This window comes from Bos taurus, chromosome 13 (assembly GCF_002263795.3).
Source record: "Bos taurus isolate L1 Dominette 01449 registration number 42190680 breed Hereford chromosome 13, ARS-UCD2.0, whole genome shotgun sequence".
Taxonomy (NCBI): domain Eukaryota; kingdom Metazoa; phylum Chordata; class Mammalia; order Artiodactyla; family Bovidae; genus Bos; species Bos taurus.
The window spans coordinates 79,274,114-79,299,032 of NC_037340.1; the positions used below are offsets into that span (position 1 = coordinate 79,274,114).

At 52.2% G+C, this 24,919-nt stretch overlaps 1 protein-coding gene across 4 annotated transcripts in view; it reads right to left on the bottom strand.

Annotated features, from left to right (window-relative positions):
• NFATC2 (nuclear factor of activated T cells 2) overlaps positions 1-24,919 on the bottom strand; it is a 160,187-nt gene that overhangs the window by 32,463 nt on the left and 102,805 nt on the right. For all 4 annotated transcript variants that reach the window (XM_005215066.5, XM_002692357.6, XM_005215064.5 and 1 more), the window contains exons 7-9: positions 16,005-16,060; positions 15,245-15,371; positions 13,279-13,968 (exon numbers count right to left, since the gene is read on the bottom strand). In XM_005215066.5, the coding sequence (XP_005215123.2) occupies positions 13,279-13,968; positions 15,245-15,371; positions 16,005-16,060 (873 nt within the window). The remainder of the gene's footprint in view (positions 1-13,278; positions 13,969-15,244; positions 15,372-16,004; positions 16,061-24,919) is intronic.

Below are 24,919 nucleotides of genomic sequence, written 5' to 3' on the forward strand. Positions count from 1 at the left end.
ACTGGAGGATGTTAATGAACCAAACCATTATTTAAAAAACTGGTAAATAGAGGGAAAGAATCCAGCATTCATCCTGCTCTTCCTATATGAATTCTACCATTGTTGATGAAGGAAAGTTTCTCTTTATAGAACTTTTCCAGCTAACAGAAAGGAAGGGAAGTCAGAATTAGAACGGAATATAACCACTTTACGGATGTGAGACTTGGACCATAAATTAGGCTGAGAACCAAAGAATCGATGCTTTTCAAACTGTGGTGCTGGAGAAGACTCTTGAGAGTCCCTTGGACTGCAAGGAGATCCAACCAGTCCATCCTAAAGGAAATCAGTCTTGAAAATTCATTGAAAGGACTGATGCTAAAGCTGAAGCTCCAATACTTTGGTCACCTGAGGTCAAGAGCTGACTCATTGGAAAAGACACTGATAATGGGAAAGATCGAAGGCAGGAGGAGAAGGGGGCGACAGAGGATGAGATGGTTGGATGGCATCACTGACTCAATGGACATGAGTTTGAGCAAACTCCGGGAGATAGTGAAGGACAGGGAAGCCTGGAGTGCTGCATTCCATGGGGTCGCAAAGAGTCGGACACGACTTAGTGACTGAACAACAATCACCACCTTGCAATCACTGCACCACTAAAATTAATGCAGTTCAGCACAGACTGTCAGCAGCTGGTATCACGACCAAGAGGATGGCACCCGACACCACGTGCTTCCTGACGGAGAGATGCTCCCACCGCGGAGCAGTCTTGCCCAAAACAACTAAACCCGAATCCACGAAAAGCACCAGAACTGACTGCTAACTTACAGGAAATACGGAGGACAGGGGAACAGGCTAAACCTCACCATGGTAACTTACAGGAAATACGGAGGACAGGGGAACAGGCTAAACCTCACCATGGGGACATAACTGGTGAAAGCCGGACTATGAGAAATTTTATAGGATGAACAATCTGGTCTTTTTCAACAAGTAAATTGCTAAATAATAATGACGATGATGATAAAATGAAAAAAAAAGGTCCTGCCACTTAATCTACAGGGGGAACCTCTGAATGACAACAGTCTTAGACACTAACGGCATCCACGGGCACTGTGTGGGCCTGGTCTGAATCCTGATTCAAACTACAGAGTAATAAAACAAGGAGAAAACCTTTATGATATGGTGAGATGACTGGAACTGTATACACCAGCTCTTTCCCGATTTTAAGGAATTTTTGTTAAGTTTCATGCACTTAGTGGTTTATTATGAATATTTTCACAACCCTTTTCTTTTAGATACACATACTGAAGCTGTACACATGAAATGATATGGTTTTGGTATCCAGGATTTTTGATGTAGAGAATTTGCTTCAAATTATTACTGTGAAATGGAGGTGGTTGAAGGTGGACGTGTAGAACAAACCAGATTGGCCATGAGTTGACCACAGCTGAAGCTAATGGTGGGTAAGCAGGTACATTGTGCTACTCTCTATTTGTATATATATTTATAGCATTTTCATCCAAAAAGGTGTGTTTAAATCTTACCTCCAGCCACAAGGAGAGGGAGGGAAGCAAGAGGGAGCTGACACCTCCAAAGTCCCCTCTGCGCACCAGATGCTGGGCTGGGCAGCCACAGATGTGAGTGGCACTTCCTGACGACTGGTAACAAAGGCAAACGCCAAACAGGTCTGATGGAATCCCTGGCTGGGCGGGGTTGGCCAAGTGTAAGAGGAACGACAATACCGACATACCGATGTGCTGGTAAAAAGTGAGGGACGCTCCATCCACCCTCAGGAGATGGGAGCGGGTGGGGACAGCTACGGACAAGTGCGTGCTCTGTCTAGAAAGGGTCTCTACTTAGCACCAGCCTTGACTTTGACTCCAGGTAGCCGCCATGCAGAATGTGGGGCCTAGGGCGGCCAGATCTTTGGATTTTCCAAGGAAAGCCGGAAATCTGTCTTTTTATATGCAATCTCCTGGTTTTTAAACGTTGGCATCTAATCCAAATATTTTTTTTAAACACTGCGTGGGCCAAACAAAATATGTGCAGGCCCAGTCCGGCCATGGAGCTCCAGTGGGCGCCCCCGTGCCAAGCCCTGCAGAGACCACAACTCAGTCCAGCTGTGAGGCGTGGAAAGGGTGCATTCATCAACGCTGGGTCAATTCTTTTTTAGGCCTCCAATAAAGCTGAGCATTCAAAAGACACCATCCCCTTCCAGAAATCTATAAGAACCGGCTGCAGAACATTTCAAAGGCGTTCCCCACGTAGTCGGCTTATGCAACAGAACCCCCGCTCTGCCCAGGGTGTTTGGAAACTTAACAACCAGGGAGCGGCCTTTCAACTTTCCCGGGATGGTGGAACTAACGGGCTTCAGATGAAACCCATTTGTTGGTTTGCAGCATGCCTGGGACTTAAGTCCAAACCGCCTACAACAGACAACCTCGTCATAAAGCCGGGTCGGGGTTCTTGGTGCTCACCGTAAAATGACCGCGGCACACACTGTTTCGCTCGCCTGGCTGGAGAGCTGATTTCATGGCAGCTGAAAGGGACGCCGCGATGTCATCCTGACACCAGGAAGGGGCAGGGGCTGGATCTGAGGACCTGCCCAGACTCCCTCTTCACACTCCACCCTCAGGGTGCCTTGACTTCCCCTCGAGAGAGAGAGACACTTGACATGGTGGATGAGCAAACCAGGCTCCAGCCCTGCACTTACAGCCACGGTCTCAGCTAACCAGATCTCAGGGCCAGTAACAAATTAAAGAGGTGTCAGGAATGCGGTGGAGAAGAGCCAGAGAAATGGTTTCATCATTTCCCAAGAACAAAGCCTTTCTCTTTTTGTTTTTGGAAAGGAATGAAAAGTAAAAGAAAATGGTGCTAAAATAAAGTTGAGTCGGTCCACAGCAAGAAAAGAGAGTCCAGAACTAAGCTCGGGGATGAGAAAAGACAAAATGCACCCAAAGCTCAACTCTGTGGAATGGAACAAAACAAGGGCTATTCCATTAAAGAAGGGTGTTTCCCCCCCCCCTATGAAAATAAACTTTACTATTTATCTGAAATAGATCTATTGATACCAGAGAAGGTAGAGAGTACAAAGTAAAAATTTAGTATTGAAATAAGATTTGATTGACTGTCCCCCTCCAATATAGTTCACAGCCTCAAATAACTAAATCACCTTTCAAGTTCTAACTTTGCTAGAGAGAAATGAATTACAGCTCAAGCTGATACTGGGGAGTTCTGTGTTTTTTAATTCACGCATTCTGCACGATCTTAGGTGATTACCTGGGATGAGGCAAGATCCATCACAAGTACAGTCCTGCACGGAATGACGTTACAATAATCACCCAGTTGCTCATGACCCTGAAACAAGCCACGTCTCCAGCCTGCCCGGCACTTACACTGAGGGAGGAAGTGAGCCCTAGCAACTTCTGCAGGCTGTGCCAGGAAGAACGAAAGGCTAGAAGAGCCTTGGAAAAAAGGTCTGGATGCTCACCTCCTCGTATATCTTGCTTAACTGATCACCTTACTCCTTCACCAGGACGTTCACCTGTTACCACCAGACCACAACCTCATCCTGAAGGTGGAAACGGAACGCAGTGCAGCTAAAACTGGGGGTTTTGGTGGCTGACTGGGGGGCCCTCGGATGACACCAAATAATATCCTTGGTCCTCCTTCTGGGGCCCTGCCTGCTCTTTGTGGGTCAGAGGCTGCTCTGGAATGCGGGCTGAGTGGACAGCAAGTCTGAGAATAGGCTTTCTTGTGGTTTGGTAGCATCTGACCTCAAAATGCAAGAGCACATTCCTTTGAAAACATCTGCTTTGCAGAATCTCAAAAAGATGGCTGAGCACTTCTGGGTCTGGAGTCAGCTGGAAGGTGGCCTCTTGAATTTTCATAAGCCAGCAATGCAAAGTACACGTTGATTTGGGATGAAAGGACAGCTAAGTGCCACAGCTAGAAGCTAGAGGTTCTCACAAAGTGAGGAAACATCAGGAGGGGCAAAATAAAGGTGCCCTTGGGACAGCAGCCTCTCCCGGGGGAGAGGGAGGCAGACGCGCCACTGGCTCCGTGATCGGCGACCGCGAGTTCTCACAAATTCTGTGGGCTTGTCTCTCTGTGGTCGTTCAGTCCCTAAGTCACGTCCGACTCTGCGACCCCACGGACTGCAGCACTCCGGGCGTCCCTGCCTGTCACTGTCTCCTGGAGTTTGTTCAAACTCGTGCCATTGAGTAGGTGATGCCATCCAACTGTCTCATCTCTGTCACCCTCTTCTCCTCCTGCCCTCAATCTTTCCCAGCAACGGGGTCTTTTCCAATAAGTTGGCTCTTCGCATCAGGTGGCCAAAGTATTGGAGCTTCAGGGTTGAATATTCATCGGAAGGGCTTCTCTCCAGGCAAGAAGTTTTGTGGACTTCGGGCCTTTCCAGTGAGACTCTGAATTCCCTCTGCTGAATTAATGGGAAGTAGCCCAGCGGGGTGACAAGGACCCAGGCTGAGAGTCAGCCTCGGAGCTCTTCTCCAGAGTCAGCTCTGCCCTCCTCCTATGTCTGTCTTCGTCAGGTCGGGCGGCCAGAACAAAATAGTCACTTGGGGGCTGATAAACACAAATATTTGTTTCTCACTGTTCCAGAGGTTGCGAAGTCCGAGATCAAAGTGCCGGCAGATACAGCCTACTTCCTCCAAGACGACTGCTTTCTCATCCCCGCCTCACAGGGCGGAAGGGAACTAGAGGTCTCTTCTCTAAGGGCAGCAACCCCGGTCATGGGGCTCCGTCCTCGGGACCTCAGCACTTCCCAAAGGGCCCATGGCCTAAAGCCATCACACCGGGGGATACGCTTTAACTTATAAGCTGAGGCGACACAAACACGGAGACCGTAGCAATGGCCCAGAATCGATGATGGTGGTGGCAGAAACGAATATGAACCACTGAGCACCCCACGCACACATACGGGTCAGAGTGCTTTCCTTACAGGGATGCTGCCGTTTCCATGCCCGTGGTCACCCTGAGAGTCGGGGGCCACTGTCATCAGCCTGAGGTCACAAAGGAGGAAAGCGCTGAGGCCAGCCTGAGAGCCAGGAAGACAATTCCAGAAGCTCTACAGCCAGAGGCCCCGAGTCAAAGCTGGACCCTCAGAGCAGACATCCCATTCCTGAGAGCAGGCCCCCGACACGCCCGCCCGTTCCCCGTGTGACGGGTGCCTAAGTGCTGCCTGCAACAGCGAGAGACGCTCATTCCCGACTGCGGGGGCCTGTGGCGTGTTTTGCTCCCTTTGGTAGAACCAAGAGGGAAAAGAAGAAGATATATCTGCTTGTGCTCACGACTACAAACAGAAACCACAGCAGGCATTCCCAATTGGGATGATACATCCCCAAGGGGGAGGACGATCTTATATATCACGATGGTCTGTGGCCCCGCAAAGGGCCTGGTACTGGGATTGACAGTTCATGAGGGTGGTGATTAGGAAAAAAATTATTTTAAAAGGGGCCTAAGTGGAAAGGGTGGCATTAGTGATTAAACAAACAAAACAGAACCAAGAAACACTACTCTAGAAGGCTTGAGAAAACTGGTGTCAAGGAGCAGGGCAAAAATGGGAGGAAGGCGTCACTGGGTATCTTTTTGTATTGTTTTTTTTCAAGCATGCGGACATACTGCCTTTATAAAATACAGATATCTTTTAATGAACTTTAAAAAAGACGGCTGACCAAAGCCTTCAGCAGAAGCCTGGACTCTGTTGGTGCCCACAAAAGGCGTGTGAATTCAACCTGGTCTTGGTGCTTTCTGGTGCCCTGCCCAGCCCCACGCTACAACACCCAGGTCACACTCTCCACGGTGCCATCAGCCAGGCAAGCACTGTGCTCAGTTCTCATCAGAGCAGAGGATCCCTGCATGTCGGCCTCTGTCAGCGCCGCCGCCCCCAGGGAGGCTGCCTGGAAGCACAGCCCTCCCGGGCCAACGCAGCGGCCGGACGCACGGCCGTCATCAGCGGCAGGCAGGCTGTTGTGGGCTTCGCCCGCCTCTCCAAACACGAGCTGCTTTGTAACAGCCTTGCTGTGGGCCATGAGCAGCCCCAGTGAAAGCCCCCCGACCTGCCGGACAAAGCCGTGCCAGGCAGGTGTGCTTCCCCACTTCCCACATGCTGGAGGGTGTGTCTGTCTGCTCGTCCACTCTTCCCTGGCCTGGTTCTCACGCTCTGGCACACTGAGCCTCTGGGTAAAAGGCTGGGACCCTCTGCCAATGGCACAGCAAGCAGAATTTGGGCCTGAGTTCACGCTCCACTGGGCACGCAGCTGGCCCTGGGCCCAGGGCATCAGCCCCTTGTGTGGGAAGATGGCCCATGGCCCCGGAGAGAAGCTTGGGAAGGGAACCATGAGCCCGAGTCCTGGGGCTCTGTCCCCCCTACTCCAGCCCATGTGGAAGAGACAGGGCATAAGGGCACATGGGCTCATCGCCAAAGACCACAATAGCTGATTTTTACTCTCTTACGCAGACGTATGGTAAAAATTTTGAACCCTGTCCTCCAAGAAGTCAATTAAATTCAGAAACAAAAAGAGCGGCTAACATTTATTGGGGAGTTCTTTGGGCAAAGCCCTGTTGCTAAGATATGACGCACCTTAACTCAATACACTCTCACCACCACCTTATGAGGGAGGAGCTGGGATCGTGCCCATTCCATGGATGGGGAAACTGAGGCACAGCAAGGCCACAAGTAAGTACGAAGCCTAATATTCAAAGCTCCATTCAACGTGTCTTACAGAGACTTGGCAAGTAAGTCCTGAGAACCGAGAATAAGGGAAGCAGAAGATTCAAACAAGACCAAACGGAGGTCAGAGTGCTGAGGGCAGACTCCGGTCCTGAAAACACTTCGTGCGGCCGGCTGCACCTCTGGCTCAACGGCCTGGAAGCCCCAGGCAAGTACCTCCACGGAGGCTCACGCAAGGGTGGCCAGCTCCTTCCGGTGCACCCGTGCGGTGCCCAAGTTTCACGGAAAAGCTCCTGGGGGCTGCCTTGCCACCACGGGCCAGTCTGGGGCTCACTCTAACCTGTCCAGGTCTCTCCCGGGGCAGGAAGAGAGGGGCACCAGGGAACTGAACCTGAGCCGTGTGTGGCCCCCCATGGACCCTCTGCTTCTGGGGGCTGGAAGGGCCACCCCCGAGAGTCACGGGTTGGCGCCTTCTCTGGGGCTTTTCCCTACCCTTTGTCCACATGGAGGATTCTCATCGAACAAAAAAGGTCAGAGCATTAAAGGGACCCAAATAAAGGCAAGGTTGCAGAAGGCACCTCAAGAAACCTGAAGGGAAGCAGGCTATCAGGATGCCCACTGTCACTATTACGGGAGCGAATGATAACTGCTGGACGTCTCTTAGGAACCGTATTTACAAGCGCAGACCTTAATGTGTGTTTGGCAGCCCTGAGTATCTGAGCAGGTCAGAGCTCCTATACCCACACAGCCTGCTGCTCCTGGGTCTGAGTCCCCCGTAACTGGGTCTCTTCATCAGAAATGAGAGCCGGTCCCAGAGTCAGAAGATGCAAAGTGAACTACCCTTCAAACCACTCCACACGACCCCCTGCACCGCAGTGGGCATCGAAACTCGTATGACCACTTTGGAAAACCATCTGGCAAGGGCTCCACTCCTGACCGTCTGTGTGGATGGCCAAAGAAGAGTTCGAGAGTGTTCACACGGCTTCTCCATGAAATGAGGAGCAACCCAGTCCTCTCTATCAATAGCAACATGGACACAGAGGCTGCAGAAAATTCCCTCCACGGACAACAGAATGAATGAACCTCAGCTACACCCAGGATTGCTGGATCTCGCAAGCTACTGGTGGTGGAAGGAAGCCAGACACAGGAGAGCGTGGCTGCATGACTTCTGTTTCTGCAAGAAGGCAAAACGAACTCCCAGGGCTGGAAGGCAGGGCAACGGCCGTGGGGGCTCCTGGGGTCCTAACCAGATGCTGCGTCCTGCATGGCCCGGGTGGTAACTGCACAGCAGTCCACCTGGTGAGACTCAGCACACACCACTAATTTCTACGTGTGCCTGCATTTCAGTGTGTAGAAATAATCAAACTTACTTAACGTATTTCAAGAAACGATTTTTTAGTTCCTATGAAGAATAGAAAAGTAGATCCACAACCAAACTGGTCCGTGCTCTTCTGACATGTATAAACACACACACCATCTGCCATCCTTAAGAGCCAACGGCAGAGGCTCTGGTCATCACTGAGACCTCATCCTTCTCCCTAGACAAGGGGACGGAGGATCTCCTTTGAATCCCGAGCCTCCCCACCGTCCCTGGCATTCTTGTCTGCGGCAGCGTCTCGAGGCTGCCGGCGCAGGCTCGCCACCCTGAGCCCATGACGGGATGGCCTGAGGAGCTGCGAACCCGCAGCTCTTTGGAGACCATGTCACCAGCGGGACCCCGCAGGCGTCTCCTCCGAGGCCCCGCTTCCCGGAGCCTCTCCCGCCCGCCTGCCCCCCACACGTGCACACACTGCCAACCTGCCCCAGGCAGGCGCCCTGGGGGTGCACATGCAGCAGCCCCTCAGTCCTGGGCAGGGGACGGGTCAGAACTCCCTGTAAACTCACCGCACTCTGGCAGTGCAAGTTCTGTCTCCAACTAGCGCACTGAGGACAGGACTCGCAAGGCAGCGTTCCATCAAACGTGCCATCCCCCTGCCCCTGCGCGCTCCCCCACAGCACTGGCCACGGGGCTCACTGCCTTTGTCTCGGGGTTTGTCTAAAAGGAAGCAAAGCCCTTGTTTTCCATCTCTCGCCTCCCTACTGTCCACTGTCCAAAGGCAGCCAGTGACGGCCTCAGAAGGGAAATCAATTCACGGTGCCCTCTTGACGAAAACCCACCAACAGTAGTAGCCCACGCCTCTGAGCTCACGGCCTCCCGCCTGCTGACTCTGCCTCCTGAAACTCCTTCCCTCGGATCGTCCCTGAAGCCCACCTCTCAGGGCCAGACTTGCTGTACCACCCCCAGCCAGCCACACTCTGGCTTCTGACCTTGTGTGCGTTCCCTCGTGGCTTTCTACCGCCGTCTGCAAGACGCCTGTCTGTTACCTCCTGTGCTAACATCTGCCTCTTTTACCCGGAAGACACCCCACGAGAGCAAGGACTTTTGACTTGTCACTAGCGCATCCCTGAGTCCCAGGACTGTGCCTGGTACAGGGAAAGAAAGAAAGTGAAGTCGCTCAGTCAGGTCCGACTCTTGCAACCCCATGGATTGCAAGCCTGCCAGCCTCCTCCATCCATGGGATTTTCCAGGCAAGGATTCTGGAGTGGGTTGCCATTTCCTTCTCCAGGGGATCTTCCTGACCCAGGGACTGAACCCAGGTCTCCTGCACTGCAGGCAGACTCGACCATCTGAGCCACCAGGGTACAGAGAAGGTGACCAGTTAAATCAAGATGGAGGAGAGGGGAGAGGAAGTCAGGAGAGGAGCCCGATGCGTGGGAGCGGGAAAGGAGGGAGGGAAGGATTTGCTCAGGGCTCTCAGGATCAGGCTACTGTTTTGAGCTGAAGGTATTTCCCAGGTATAGCCTGGGGCTTTAGAGCGAGAAGCCAGTTACAGAAGGGGACAAGGGGGACAGAGGGGGGAAAAAAACTGAACGTGTGTGCAAAGCACGCATTTCAGAAGAACTGTGAAAGCAAGCCTGGGTCCAGGCAGGCACACAGCAGAGGAGTGAGGATACACTGGCCCTGGAATATCACTTATTTTGCTAGCTCAGAAAGAGACTTTTGGAAAACGTCTCGAGTCCTTGGAGTGGAGAAAGCAGAAGCTGCATTTTGGAGTTCCAAGGGAAAAAAACAGGGGCCAAGACAGACAGCGTCTGTGTGCAGGAATGCAGCTTGGGAAGGAGAGCGGTGGGACCAGGTGGGACGCAGAGCAGACAGGCCGGGTTGTGAGCCAAGGGTCGGGGAGAGAGCGCCAAGGGCCGGGGCTTCCCGGGATCACAGCAGGGCGGCGTGGCCACTGCAAGGGTGACGCGTCTGCATTTGGACCCCAGTCCTCCGTGGTGACCCCTTCCCTTTCCAGCTGCGGAACCTTCCTTTGACCCTCAAAGCAAGTCAGCCCAGCTCTCACAAAATAACCAAAGAAAGTCAAGTCTGCCAAAATCCCAAGGCAGAGAGGAATGGCATCTGAGAAACAGCCCCCCATCCTCGCCCCTGGGAGCATCTTCTGCTGGAGTTTGGGCAGCCAGAGTATATTTTCTGGGGGGATCTCCACTGGGGAATTGATCAAAGGGATGGAAAAGGACCTAGCAGGCCTCCCAGACAGACTAGAGAGATGACCCCGGGATTTCCAGTTTACTGGTCAGGAAGAAATGCCAGAGAGCTGACCGGTCTGAACCCCACCTTCATGAAGTCAACGGCGAAGCCTGAGAACGTTCTGTGAGTACACCGGCCAGAAGGCGTCTGCGAGAGGGACCTCAAAGCCAGCACCTGGCAGACGACGCTGTAGCCCTCTTCCTGGCGGCTACAGCGGTGGGGCAGGCTGGAGTCAGCCCTGAGCACACGACGGGCCACACGGGCGCCTTCCCGTTGAAGGGACCAGGGCTGGGCAGAGGCTTGGGGATACCACCAGTCAGGCGCAGAGCATCTCACCAGCGGCCCCAGGGCTGCATCTGGGGCCACACAGGTGGAGACCATCCCCTGCCCTATGCCCCGCTCTGGCCCCAGGAACATGAAGCCTGAACACAGCCCACGGGATGGGACAGGGCTGGCTCTGAACTCTGAGATGCCTCCGCGTTACTCTTCCTGACCGTCAGGGGAAAGGGGTCCCAGGCCCGCCAGGCTGTACAGCTGGAAGGGCTCTGTTCACACAGAGCATACTTGATGTGAGCAGCACCCCTGGAGTCGTACAGGTGATGGAGCAATTCTCTCTTGTTTTAGAAGCCAAGAGTGTCCACGAGGTCAGTAAGGGTTCTGAGAAGTCCAGCAGTCAACAAATGCTATGAAAACCTGGTTTTATCAAGTGTTTCTCCCCCTTTCCAGCCACAGAACCCTCGTTTCAGAGAACGCCTCCTAAGATTCCAGGGAACTGGGCTTACGGTTTCTTGTTTTAGTCTCTCAGTCATGTCCGACTCTTTTGCGACCCCATGGACTGTACCCTGCCGGGATCCTCTGTCTATGGGATTTCCCAGGCAAGAATACTGGAGAGGGCTGCCATTTCCTTCTCCAGGGCATCTTCCGGGACCAGGGTCTGAACCTGTGTCTCCTGCATTGGCAGGCGGATTCTTTACCACTGAGCCAGCAGGGAAGCCTGGGCTTACGGAGAGTGTACTTAAAAAAAGGCTCCACCCAGAGAAGCAGGTTCACTGTATTTGGTTTTCCAAGACAGCCCTAGAGCTGACTCGTGTTACTGACCCTCTGGGAGGCCATCCTCACTCTGACCTTGAACCTGCCTGTGTTCAGACAGACAGAGGCCCCAAAGGGTCTCCCACGCTCAGCTGCTTCCCCCTTAACACAAGCCTCTATCTGAGCAACAAGAGGTGCTCAGAGCTTACTAATGATCGTGGGTCCTGATGCATTACAGAGAACCAGCGACTGACCCCGTTCTCTTTCCAAGATGCTCGTGTTGGTCTGTGTGGTGGGATGACGGACAGGGTGGGAGGGGCCGGAACATTTCCTACTCCAGAGACCAAAGCAACGTGGGACAGAGTCAGGGGAGGACAGTTCCAGCCCCTGCTCCGGCATCACTTATTCATGGAGCGCCTCTGCCTGATCCAGCCCTGGGCAGACTCATGGAGAGCGGTCGGGTTACAGCCCACTCCATCATCTCAGTGGGGAAGGCGCTCCGCACCAGTGCAGTCTTCTACCCCTTTCAGCTAAGCATCGACGCTTGATCTTCGCCAGCCATTTCGGGTATACATTGTTTTGCGAATGGATGGCACCAGGGTCTCTCTCTCTAAAACAGAGCACAGTGCTCCTAACTCGATCTGCGTTTGAATGATCAGGACCAGTGAGCTCAGTGAGTAACTCAGCAGTACCGAGGTCACCTTTGTAAGGACTTGGGGCAGCCTGACTCTAAACTAAGAGGTTCTCAGGACCTTTGCTGGGTCCACTTGGGGGGAAGGTTTTGAAAGATAGTTTTTACTAGAGAGGGGACGTGGAAACTACAAAACATGGCGGATTGTCAAAACTTTGCATAAAGTAAAAGTCAACAGTCTCTGAGTGAGTGCCCTGCATTCACTGTGTCTGACACCTAGCACCTGGTCTTCATGATAACTATTGTGGCTATTTCGAAGCTTTCTGCCTTACTTCCTATGCCTTGGGTGCATTCCTGAGAGTAAATTTTCCTGAATAATTGACATTTCAGGGTGTCTCAGATGCTGTTGCCAGTCAAGGGCAAAGCTGGAGCTGCAGATGCCAGCCAGTGGGACAGGCTTTCCTTCTCACTGAGAAATCCAAGCCACCCGTTTCCTTCCTTCCCCAGGGGAAGGCCGCTCTGCCCACCCCGCCCTCTCTGCCCCTGCAGCGGCACCTGGCTGGTCCCAGGTGAGTCCTGTCCACACAGCTCACCCTCCCTCGCTGCGATCACAGACCCACGCCATCAACACTGCCACTCCCAACGAGCCTGCCCCCCCGCTGGGCCCTGCCACCCGACTCGGGCACCTAGAGACACAAAGCTGCCTCTGCATCTGTCCTTTGGCCCAACCAGCCCATCAGCTGGGCTCACCACAGCGGAAGCTCACTGTTTCCCCGCATCAATGCACGGCTCTGTTCCACGGGCACGTGGTGGAGCCCGCCTGCAGCCTGCCTGCGAGCCCCCATTCATGCGCCCTTTCCGAGGCAGCCACCCTTCAAGATCTCCCCTTCCCTCCACCCCACCCCCTCCCCTAAATACACAACAGAAGACTATATAGTGGGAGGTTTTTTTTTCCCTTTCTCTCCAGGAATAAAAGGTTAGCTTTCCTTCCTTTCTGTTGCCCTATCCTCGGTCTAAATTTGGCAGATGGAAAAGAGAGTGGAAGCAGTTAAACGGACCCAGTTTGTGACCCAGAGCACACACTCCTAGGGCCAGAAGTGCCCTCACTTGCTCTTTCTGTTGCCATGGTTTTAGGGGGGAGCAACTAAAACCCCTAATGCCCACCCCAAACTCCTGTTGGGCAATGATTCATGCACAGACTTGGGCGAGGCCTTAAAGATCATCTTATCCAATTCCCTTCATTTAAAGAGGGGGACACCGAGGCCCCAAACAGGTAAAGGAGGCTACCCAGGCCATACAGTCAGCTTGCTGGGGTGGGGGTGGGGGTTGGCTACAGGGCATGGAACTCAGGCGCAATGAGGAAGACGAGCCTCTTACCGTCATCCAAGTAGGTCTGGTCCAAGTTCTGCTCCTGTTTGATCGTCACGCCCGCGGGTAACACTTCCTTTTGGTCACTGACCGGGGGTCCGTTTTTGGCGGCTCTTTGGCTGGGGGCGTTCTGCTGCTGGATGACGGTGGGGTAGGAGCCAGGGCTCAGCCTCTGACCCTGACTGACAGGGGGCGGGCCGGGCCTGGCGGGGCCAGGCGCGAAGTTCTCGCAGTACACGATGTGCTGGAACTCCTGGTGGCTCCCGCAGCGCAGCGGCTGGTTGGTGGGCGAGTAGTGGATGACGGGCGAGGCCTGCTGGTTGGCCGGGCCGGAGTGCAGCAGCGCCGCGCCCTGGCCCTGCGAGCCGGCGTGCACCAGCACGGAGCGGTGGGCGTCCGCCAGCGCCAGCGGGCTGGCCATGAGGGCGGGCTGCTGGTAGCCCAGCAGCCCGGGGCTCAGGCTCTTGCTCCGCTGGTAGAGGACGGCCGCCGGGTTCTGCTGCTGGTAGCGCGCGTCGGGGGATGAGAGCCCCGAGCGGAACTGCTGGCAGGGAGCCATGGTGGCCACGAGGCAGGAGGGGGGCTCCGCCACCATCGGGTGCTGCGCGTAGTACGGCTGGCTCCCCAGGCCCCCGTGGGCGGGGCTGCAGATCAAGGCGGGGTCGTACTCATCAGTGGGCTCCGTCTTGATGGCTGGGACTGCGAGAAGAGAAGAGCACACCGGGCGGACCTCTTTTAGCGCCGCCGGGGGGCATGGAGGATGGGCAGATGGCGGTAGGAGCACAGCCTTGGGAGGCCAGACGGCCGGGATCAGAGATCTGGGCTCGGGCAAGAGGCTCCCCCTGTGCCACTGACTTAGGTTAGAAGTTTGACCTTGGGTGATGGCCTTGAACTATAGGTCTTTCCGACGGCAGAAAGTGGCTGGGGGGTTGCCGTCAGCCCTGGGACATGTGCTGTCTTTTCCCCCAGGGGGAGAGCTCCGACAAAAGCTTGATGTAAAATTATGTCTCCACCTCCTGCCTCTGCCCTGGCAGCTCCCATCCCTTCCCTGCCTGCCGTCCTTCACCACACTCAGCATCCTCTGAAATGTCTGTGCACTCCATGTGCTCAGTTATATCTCAACCTGCCCCTCCCCCACTAGAATGTGGGCTCCTCCAAGAGAGGATTCTTCTTCTTGGTCTTTTTTGTTCAATGCTGGGACCCCGGCACCCTGAACAGTTGTTACTGGTTAGTTGTTAAGTTGTGTCCGACTCTTTGGCAACCCCCTGGACTGTAGCCCGCTGGGCTCCTCTGTCCGTGGGATTTCCCAGGCAATGCTTGGGTTGCCATTTCCTTCTCCAGGGGACCTTCCCCACCCAGGGATCGAAGCTGGGTCTTCTGGATTGCAGGCAGATTCTTTACTGTGTGAGCCACAAGGGAAGCCCACCCTAAACAGTACCTGGCACTGAGTGGGCACTCAGATATTTTCTTGACAAAGGAATGAATGAAACATGGCTCTCGCTGCCTGTCTTGGGACCGCAGTGCTTGGTGGGAATGAGGCCTCCTGGCCTGGTGATCCACTCAGTAACTGTTTATCCACCAAGTGACCACCTACTGTGGGGTCCCTAAGGAGCTGGCTTTTAGGGCATATTCACTTTCTGCCTCTATTGTGATCAAATCTACGACAGAGAGAGGAGTCATCAACCTTGCCGTCTTCCAGTAAACAAGCCTACGTGTGCCCCATTCTTATTCTGCCCTTGCAAAGGAAAATACTAATAATAGTAGCTAATGTCGTTGATGTAGACGGTCCCAAGCACTTTACACACATTGGATTTCTACAGCTCTCATAAGGAAGGTGCCATCTGACAGAGGAGGAAGCTGAGGCTGAGACAGGGTGAGTCACTTGCCCAAAGCCGCCCAGCAGATCACAGGCGTCCTCACCCGCACACACAGCCGCCTCTTCACGCCCAAGGGGCCTCCAGAGAGAACTCCTTACCTGGATGGTAGGTAAAGTGCTGAGGCTGGCTTCGTTTTCTTTTCCCGTTGATGACGTAAAAGTTCACCTTCACCGAAGTCCGAATGTGCTTGTTCCGATACTCCGGAATCTCAACAAAAAGCATGTTCTGAAAGAAAGTTGTCAGTAATTTAACTGCAACCGCAAGTAAATTCCTATCCAAGGTCCTAAGCACAGTGAGCCAGCCCATCTAAAAGGATGGTGGGCAGGGACACGCTGGGGGTGTGGGATTAACAGACGCACAGTACTCTGTATAAAACAAATAGGATTTGCTCTATAGCACAGGGAACTGTATTCAATCTCTTGCAATAATCTATAACGGAAAAGAATTTAAAAAATATGGATATATATGTATACACATACATAACCGAATCACTCTGCTGTGCACCCAAAACCAACAGCATATTGTGAACCAACTATAGTTCAATAAAAATAAAAAGACTCATGACATTTCCTGCAGGCTTACAGGCAAAATTCTAATTAAAGGGAACTTGACTTTTCAGCTGCAGCAAAGATGACTTACTACTTACTCTATCAAAGTATATTAAGATGTCATTGTTATAAATCAGAGGGTCTGATGCTCAGGAAACATGTAATTCACTCGTCAAGTCAATGCCCACTAAATGCCTATTTGGTCCAAAGCACTGGGATGTTGATGAAGGAAGGAGAAAAAAGAGGGAAAGAACACAAGGGTTGGGGGTGGACAGGACAGGTCATCCGGTCAGCGCGTGTGGGTGCTTACAGGCTGGCTCTTGTCTTTATCCACCGTGGCCTCCATCTCCCAAATTTGCTGCCCATCTGGAAAAATTTAGAAATGACAGACTTTGAAGGAATTCTTAGCAACCGAAGATTTAAGACAAAAACTCACCAACTTATACTGATCTTGGCTTCTAGGTTAGATCATTTCAGTAAAGTACACCTGTATGTGTGCACTAGGTATGCACGTATGTATATACACATATTTTTATTTCTATAAACACATATTTCTTTTTGCAAAGAGAAGGCACATGGACAATGGAAAACTGGGCAACGCTACAGAACCAGGGAAAAAATAGAAATTGTCCATCATCCCAAAACCATTATCTTTTTTCTCTATATTTAAATATCTACATCTTTCTTTAAAATACAAAGATTGTTATACGCTTTATTTTATAATAAGCTTTGTTCAACCAAAGGCTATTTCCAAAATGCTCTGCATATGCCAAGACTGTCGCAGGGGCCCCATTACAGACCCACGGCTGTCCCAGACATGACTTCTCCATCGTCTGAGAACACAGGTGGCTCGCATATTCTGTCCTCAGAGGTTTAAACAATGTCCTGGCTCGTGAGGCCTTGGAGAGGGAGGGAACACAGGCGCCCACCCTCCACCTTTTAGTCAACAGACAGCCTGGCTCTCACGTGACCCGTCACAACAGGCATGGAGAGGTTTCAGTGGTAAACCCTCCTTCCCTGAAGCAGGGCTCTGGCTCCCCAGTTTGGGGCCAACAAGTTGGGCCAAACAAAACTCTGCATTTGCAAATAATAGATTTCTTTTGTTGACCACCTACATTGGCCAGTGGGCAGTTTGGGGCTAAAACAAATCATTTCCACAAGTGTTTCCAGGGTGTTTTGTGGAGCACTGGCTCTGAAGAATATTAAATGGGTTTATGAGAAAGGAAAGCAAGCTCTACCAGCTAGTAAGCATTTGGCAAAAGCAGAGTCAGGCAAGTGAATTTCTTCACTGCAGGACTGCTCAGAGCCTTTAATCTGCTCAGGTATAGCATTACCTCTCCAAGGTGGGCTGGGTATGTATTGTGTCCTGACATTTGGCCAAAGGACGACCCCCACCCCCTTTGCAAGCATGGTGATTAGCAGCTTCTGTGATAGGTCAGATTTGAACCATGTCGTCTTGGACCAGCAGGTTTACCCAAAGAAACTGAGTTTCCAGGCATTATTTCAACTTGTAGAGGACATATTTCCCAACATAATAAGTAATAAAAAGTCGTGATTGCCACCAAAGCTGATGCAATCGAGATGACCTGCAGGAAGAACAAGCACTAAGCCGGTTGGAGCCGTCTCCAACAAGTCAGCCTGCGTGTCCTGGCCTTGCAGTTCCTGAAATGATGAGGGGAGACACAGGTTTACGCCCAAAGGGAAGAGATCTCTGCGGAGGGGAGCAAGTTAAGAGTTGCCACTGCCTCACCAACACCCACCACATGGCAGGTGTCTAGTAAACATTTCATGTCTGAATGTACAAAAGTGTCAGCAGCTCCAAAGGCTGCTGACAGGAGCAGGGGAAAAACCAGGAGCTGACATCAGCCGCTGCTCAAAAGGAAGCAAGGGAGAACAGATGGACAGATGTCAAGGAATCTGAAGTCAAGTCATCGAGACAGGGTACGTCCGGTGTGTGAAACCCCGGATAGAGCTCTTCTGAGAAAATCCTCACTTTTTAAAATCAAAGACAGGTCACAGGTCATTGAAGAGACATGTGTCCGCCTCTCAGAAGGCAGTTTGAGCTAAGCACAGGTCCTCATCAAAAACCACATCCCCACTAGCTGCAGTGTGAGCTATGTCAGAAGATCAAGTAACAAATTAATCCAAGAAAGGGACGATGCTGATGTCTGGTGCTTCGCTCTCCTCCTCAGCCTCTCACTGGCTGAACTGAGCTCTTCCATCACGTAGCTGCAGATTCCCGAGCCCATGCAGCCCCTCCGCCAAGTTAATGGAGGTAGGTGGGTATTGGCGGTGGCTTGGCCTTCAAGACTCAGCTGAAGTCCCCTGTTTTGGACCAAGTTTATCCCCTCTGGGTACCCTCACCATCACCTGTCCTACAGGACACCCTCAGGGGCCATGACTTCATTTCATGCCTCAGGATTCAGTCATTTGTTGACATGATCAGAGTTTATTACATCACTGCAGTAAGTAACAGTTATAATCTAAGTGGTGGCTGAAGCAGCAAAGTGCTTCTTCAAGGAAAACAGAGGTCTGTGGGATGGAAACAACCCAAGTGACCATCAGTGGATAAAGGGAAAAACAAAATGTGCTCTATACATACAGTATGAATGTGAGACTTGGACCATAAAGAAAGCTGGAGGATGAGATGATTGGGTGGCAGCACCAAATCAGTGGACATGAGTTTGAGCAAGCTCCGGGAGTTGGTGATGGACAGGGAGGCCTGGCGTGTTGCAGTCCGTGGGGTGGCAAAGAATTGATGCTTTTGAACTGTGGTGTTGGAGAAGACTCTTGAGAGTTCCTGGGATGGCAAGGAGATCCAACCAGTCCATCCTAAAGGAAATCAGTCCTGAATATTCATTGGGAGGACTGATGCTGAAGCTGAAGCTCCAATACTTTGGCCACCTGATGCGAAGAGCTGACTCACTGCAAAAGACCCTGATGCTGGCAAAGACTGAAGGGAGGAGGAGAAGGGGGCGATGGAGGATGAGATGGTTGGGTGGCAGCACTGAATCAGTGGACATGAGTTTGAGCAAGCTCCGGGAGTTGGTGATGGACAGGGAGGCCTGGCGTGTTGCAGTCCGTGGGGTGGCAACGAGTCAGACATGACTGAGTGACTGAACTGAACTGATACATACAGTGGAATATTATTTAGCCTTAAAGGGGGAGCAAATTTTGATATGTGCTATAAGCACAGACCTTAAAAACATTATTAAATACACCAGGCACAGAAGGACAAAGATGGTTTGATCCCACTCATATGAGGCACACAGAATAGGGCAATTCAGAGAGACAGAAAAGGGGCTGCCAGTTCCCAGGGGCTGGGGGAGGAGGGAGGTGTCATTTAACAGGCACAGATCTCCTGTTCCAGAAACGGGAAATGTCCTGAAAACAGCGCTGTTACACAGCACTGTGGCTGCACCTCCATACTTCTGAATGACACGCCTGCACACGGTTAGAACGACCAGTGTTATGCTGTGTGTGGTTTGTATAGTCAGTCGTGCCTGACTCTTTGAGACCCCGTGCACTGTGGCATGCCAGGCTCCTCTGTCCATGGGATTCTCTAGGCAAGAATATTGGAATGGGTTGCCATTCCCTTCTCCAGGCGATCTTTCCGGACCCAGGGATGAAACCGGGTTTCTCCCGCTCTGCAGGCAGGTTCTTTATGGTCTGAGCCACCTGGAAGCCCAGCGTACACTTTACCACAGCTCTCTCTGTTTTTTAAAGCCAACTGGCCTACAGAATGGCTTAGTGACTTTTTAACTAGCTACTGCCATTTCAAGATGAAATTTCACCTAAAAAAACGAAGATTTTGCTCTTGAAAAAATAATTCCGACAGGTGGCACGGTGCCTGATTTTTCTTTCCTTTCAAATATGGGTCTTTCCACCATTATTTCCATTTTTTTAAGGCCCCAAAGGCAGTTTTAGATATTTGGCCTGGCTGCCTGAATGGAGGGCGGGGACACGCTCCCAGAGAGCAGGGCCACACCGCCGACTTGTTCTCTGCTTTCTCCCGGGACGACATGTCTGGCGCTTAATAGATGCTCCACAAACACAGGTGGACTAAATGCACAAACTGACCTCAGGATTCCCCGGCACTCAGCCCATTGCCAGAGCTCAGGAAATGGCCGGCTACTGGCCACTCTGCAAAAAGACCCCACGAAGCAAAATCACCGCCTGTCTGTGAAGAGTCCTTTGAGGGAACTGACTGCAGGAGCCTGGCATTACAGGTGCAGACAAGGAGTCAAACTCAACCCGAGCCACTCAGCCCGAGTTCTAGATAATTCTAGGTAATCCACTCCGGGTTGCTACCCTAGGTCCGGGACTCGGAAAACCTGCCCAGAACAGAAGAGGCTCGAGAAGACCAAGTCTGCTTCTACTGCTCTGGGCTGAGATGAAATAAAGGACTTCGGTCTCTCGAGCAGATGTTCGGGCAAACTTCCCCTGTCCTAAATTAAAGAGGGGCTGGCAGCCAGCACAAAATAGGCTCTTCCAAGTCTTTACTCAGAGGCTAAAAGAGCCAGCTCCTTCGGGCAAAGAGGTTGGGTCTACAGAAGCCTCAGCAAGACTCTGTAAGAGAAACAATGGGGTGGGAAGCACACGGCTCAAGAAATATCCCAGCCTTTGCTCTAACTTGGCGCCGCCGCCAGGAGAACACTCGGCCCCGTGGCCAGTGGGTCTGTGGGTGGATGGTCCCGTGCAGCTCTTGCAGGCAGCTCTTGAACCCCCTGATGGAGCAGCGCATCCGGAAGCAGCAAGCAGGCCGGGCTGGAGTCTCCGCAGTCAGCCTCGTGTCAACGGTGGGCTCACGTCAGCACCCCCTCAGAAAGGAGCACACTCCCAGAAGAAGGGAAGCAAGCCCGTCCTCACTGGGGCCCGTGAGCGTGCCACTGGGCTCCAAGCGAACCGGGAGGAAATCAAAGTGTCAGTTTGGGTTAGGAAACGGCTTGTGATGCTTCCCAGGCCTGGCTCTGCTTTTTAAAATTAGCTCCCTTCTCCATGAAGATGGCTGAAGTCATTTGGGTCTGCTCTTTACGATTGCTTAACTAGCAGAAAAACTCACGCTCCCTGGATGCAAGGGCTTAACGAGCTGAGCAGATGCGGGGTTGGGGGGGGCGGTCAGGAATGGCCCCTTAGGATTTCATCCACCCAGAATGGTACCACTGGGCTCCTCAGGTGGCTCAGTGGTAAAGATCTGCCTGCCAACGCAGGAGACGCAAGTTCGATCCCTAGGTCGGGAAGATCCCCTGGAGAAGGAAATGGCAACACACTCCAGTATTCTTGCTGGGAAATCCCATGGACGGAGGAGCCTGGGAGGGCTACAGTCCTCAGGGTCGCAGAGTCAGCCACGACTGAGTGGACTGAACAACAGAAATGGTGCCACTGCCCTCGATGGGTCTCCTGAGAGCTGGCAAAGAAGAGCCTGATTCCTACACCTCCCGTCTTTCCTTCCGCCTCCCCACATCCTTGGTAGGCTTACCCCATCTGCCGTGTCCCCATCTGCACAACTGCAGGGACGGCTCCATCACCCCGCCTCCACCCCGAGCTCATTCTCCGTGCAGATTGCCAAAGCAATCTTAAAAATGTAAATTTGATCATGACATCTCCCTGCTTAAAAGCCTCCAACAGCTACCCGCTTCTGCAAGGAAATGCAAACTCCTCGCCACATCCACACGGCCCAGCCTGACCTGGCCCCTGCCCCCCATGACCTCTCCAGGCTTGACTGGTGTCGCACTCGCCTTCGCCCTGCACCAGCCGCCTGGGTCTGGTTTCAGTTCCCCAAACACCCCAGGCTCAGCCCCACACTGGGACCCTGGCCCGGGGCAGTTCCTCTTGCCTGGACACTCTTCCGAGCACCCATCTGGCTCCCTCTTTCCCGCCTTTAGGGCTCCGTGCAAAGGCATGTCCTCTGGGAAGCCCTCCCTGACTACACAGCCCATGCTTGCCAGATATAAGAAACAAAATACAGACTGTGGAGTTAAATGTGAATCTCAGCAAGCAAGGAATACTTTTTAAACTACCGGTATGTCCCAAGCTCTGTGCCACTGCGTGGGACACACTCATACTAAGAAATCTGGATTCAAGTTAGCATCCTGTATTTTTCTCTTAACCTCCAGACCCTTTGGTCCTGCTCCTAGGACTGGTTCCCCTGTCCTCACAGCACTCATCCGATCTCAAAGTGACCTCCTTGTAGGCAAGTTTGAAACTAGCCATGCCCTGAGGGCAGGGATCTCCTTGGTCATATGCCCCCAGGGCCTGGCACAGAACCTGTGCACACTAGGTTTCTAATAAATATCTAGGGAGCAGCCACGGAAATCCCGGGGGCTGCGTGCGTGGAGGAGCGAGGCCAGAAGAGCATCAGCACATCATCTGCATAGACGCCAGACTTCAGCTCAGCTTTCATCCCAGCCCAGGGGCACCTCTCCTCAGCGATGGGCCGTCATCCCGAGGTGTCCTCCACCAGCCCCCACAGTCACTCAGGGAGCCAGGAAGTTGGGGTGTGGGGCCCAGCCTTCCTCTGACGTGTGCTGTCAACTCAAGGAAGTCTGCCCACCCCCCTCGGTGAGCTGGCTTCCCATCTGTGAGAGGGGGTAGGCGGCGGGACGTTCCTCAGTTTCCCTCCATTGCATCGGGCATGACAGCAGGGTCTGATGGCTGAGAGCTGAGAGGAGGGGAAAGGCTTGCCTGTGCCAGGAAGGACCCTTCTCCCAGACAAGAAACCAACCTGGGCCTTACTCGTTCAGGTAAGTAAATCGAGCTCTCAGAGGACACGTGGACAGTCGGCTGACGTCTTCTGGGCGCCTACCATGGCCCAGCACTTTCAGACCCTTGAGCTCCTTTTACGGCCCAAATACCACCAAACCCCCTTTTACAGATGGGGAAACCAAGTCCCAAAGCACAAAAGATGAGGTCTATTCAGGCTTCAAGCCAAATCTGCCGGACGATCCAAAATTCAGCCTGCTTACCCTTAAACACATAGCACTCCTACTGTTTTTAAAAGTACGCAACCAAAACCGTAGGAAAAAAAATAACGCAAGAGGGTGTCAAACAGTTCGTTGATAAAAGATATGATTTTCTCGACGGGGGTGGAAATTCCATCCTGCTAATTGCAAATTACAGAAAGTCTGTTGGCGCCAAGAACAATTCCTGATGGTGAAAACACCAGGGCCCATGTTAATCAGAAAACTCATGTCCTCTTTTTAAGACACTGAAATACCAGGATCCTTTTTCAAAGTCTGTTCTTGCATACAAGAGGACTGGAGTTCAGGCAAACAGCCCTCTGAAAAGAAGACCATCTTCTCTATCTCTGGGGCTGGGGGTGGGCTCCTGAGCTGCGATCTGACTTCTGTTGTTGGGGGAACGCTCAAAGCCCCAGCCAGCTGCGTATAAGTGGTGGGCTCTGGCCCAAGGGACCTGTGACACCGCGGACGTGAGTCACCAAGGGCAAAGGTCTACAGAGCCTTAGTCATGGTCAAGCCCAGCTTGAAGGCTGACCTTTCCCAGAGGCAAGTCCAAGGCAGAGAGACTTCCAGACCATGTCAATTGTTTCAGAAGACACCAGATGCGGTGAAGCCAAACCCATGGAGAAAAACAGGTGGGAAGAGGAGGTGTCTTCTCTAAGTGAGTTCCAATGTTTCCAGGGGACGAATCCACGGAAAAGTACTTAATTTAGCAAAAAATTTTTATTTTAAGCATATGCATTTATATTTATTAAACAAAGCTCAAAATACAACCTTTGGGAACCTCCAAGTCATAAAATGACTCACATTAGGATGTGATGACTCAGTGGGAAAGAGGGAATTCCAATTCCACCACCCACGCCTTCTTTCTAAAAAATCAATTTGCCCTCTCAACAGGTGATAGGAGCCTCTGCCATCAGACTGGTCCAAGAAACCATCCAGCAAAACAAAACACAAGTTCTCTTCAAACAATTTAAGTTTCAAAGCTGAGTAATCCGACACAGGCACATTTCCAACCTACGCCCCCGCGGGACACAGAGGGCCAGGGAGCTACTTGGCTGGAGCCAGGGGGAGTGGGGGGGTGCTGAATTAAGAAAGATTTACCAGCTGAAAAATTCCAAAACCCTGTGTCATGTGGAGGAACCTTCCAAAACATTGGATCCCACCCAGGCGCGCCGAGTCGCTCGGAGCCATGGCAACCCCGTTTCCGCTGCCACATCACTTTTATTTTTGTGTCCTTAGATTTTTTCCTGTTTTGCAATGTTTTGCTGGGACCCCCGACTCCGCCTGAGGCCTGGGTGGCCGGGGGCCAGGGTTACCAGCTGAAGTTAGGAACAGCCTGGACTTCCCAGGGTGAACTTTGCCTGCAGAGGTTCCACATTTCTTAAATTTCAGAGAATATAGAAAGGCTTTTCAGCAATTACTGAAAATGGTCAATGGGAAAGCTCCGGATCGTTCTGTGGGGCTCCTCTTTGTTCTCTTGGATGTGACTTGCGAGATCCCTCTAGGGTTGATGATAAATGTTCCCCAGGATTCCAGCTCTGTCACCAGCTGGCAGCTGACTTGGGGCCCATGGCTTGACCTCTGTGAGCCTCAGTGACCTCATCTGTAAGATGGGAGTAATGCTGCCTGCCTCTCCAGGCTGGTGTGACGATTAAATGCATTCACTCAGCAATATGTATAAACACCTGCTTAGCAACTAAACCACCACCACAAGCACCTACTAAGTGCCAAGGTCGTTCCAGATGCTGCAGACACAGCAGCAAACGCCATGTTCCAGCCCTCAAGGAACTCTATATGTGAGACTAGATAATAAATGAGCAAAAAAAAAAAAAATAGACAAAATAGACAAGATCTCTCCAGTAGATAGGACTTCCCTGGTGGTCCGGGGGCTAGGACCCTGCAGTGCCGACGAAGAGTTCAATCCCCTGGTCGGGGAACTAGATCCCACACGCTGTAAATAAGGATCTCAGATGCCACATCAAAGGTTAAAGATCTCATAAGACCTGGTGCAGCCAAAATATTAATAAATAAACGGTTTTTTAAAAAAGGTGATTCTCATAGAGCTAAGAACTTCAGAGGAGGCAGGGAAGGGCAAGGGGGGGAGGTCAAGCACCTTCGGAGCAGATGTCAAGGAGGGGCACCTTAAGGACGTCACCTCTGAGTCGAGCTTTGTAGAAATGGGATGATGCAAGCCACCAGGAAACAGCAAAAGCAAAGCTCCTCTGATGGAAAGGAGAGTGGGGCTGTCTGACGACAGAGTGAA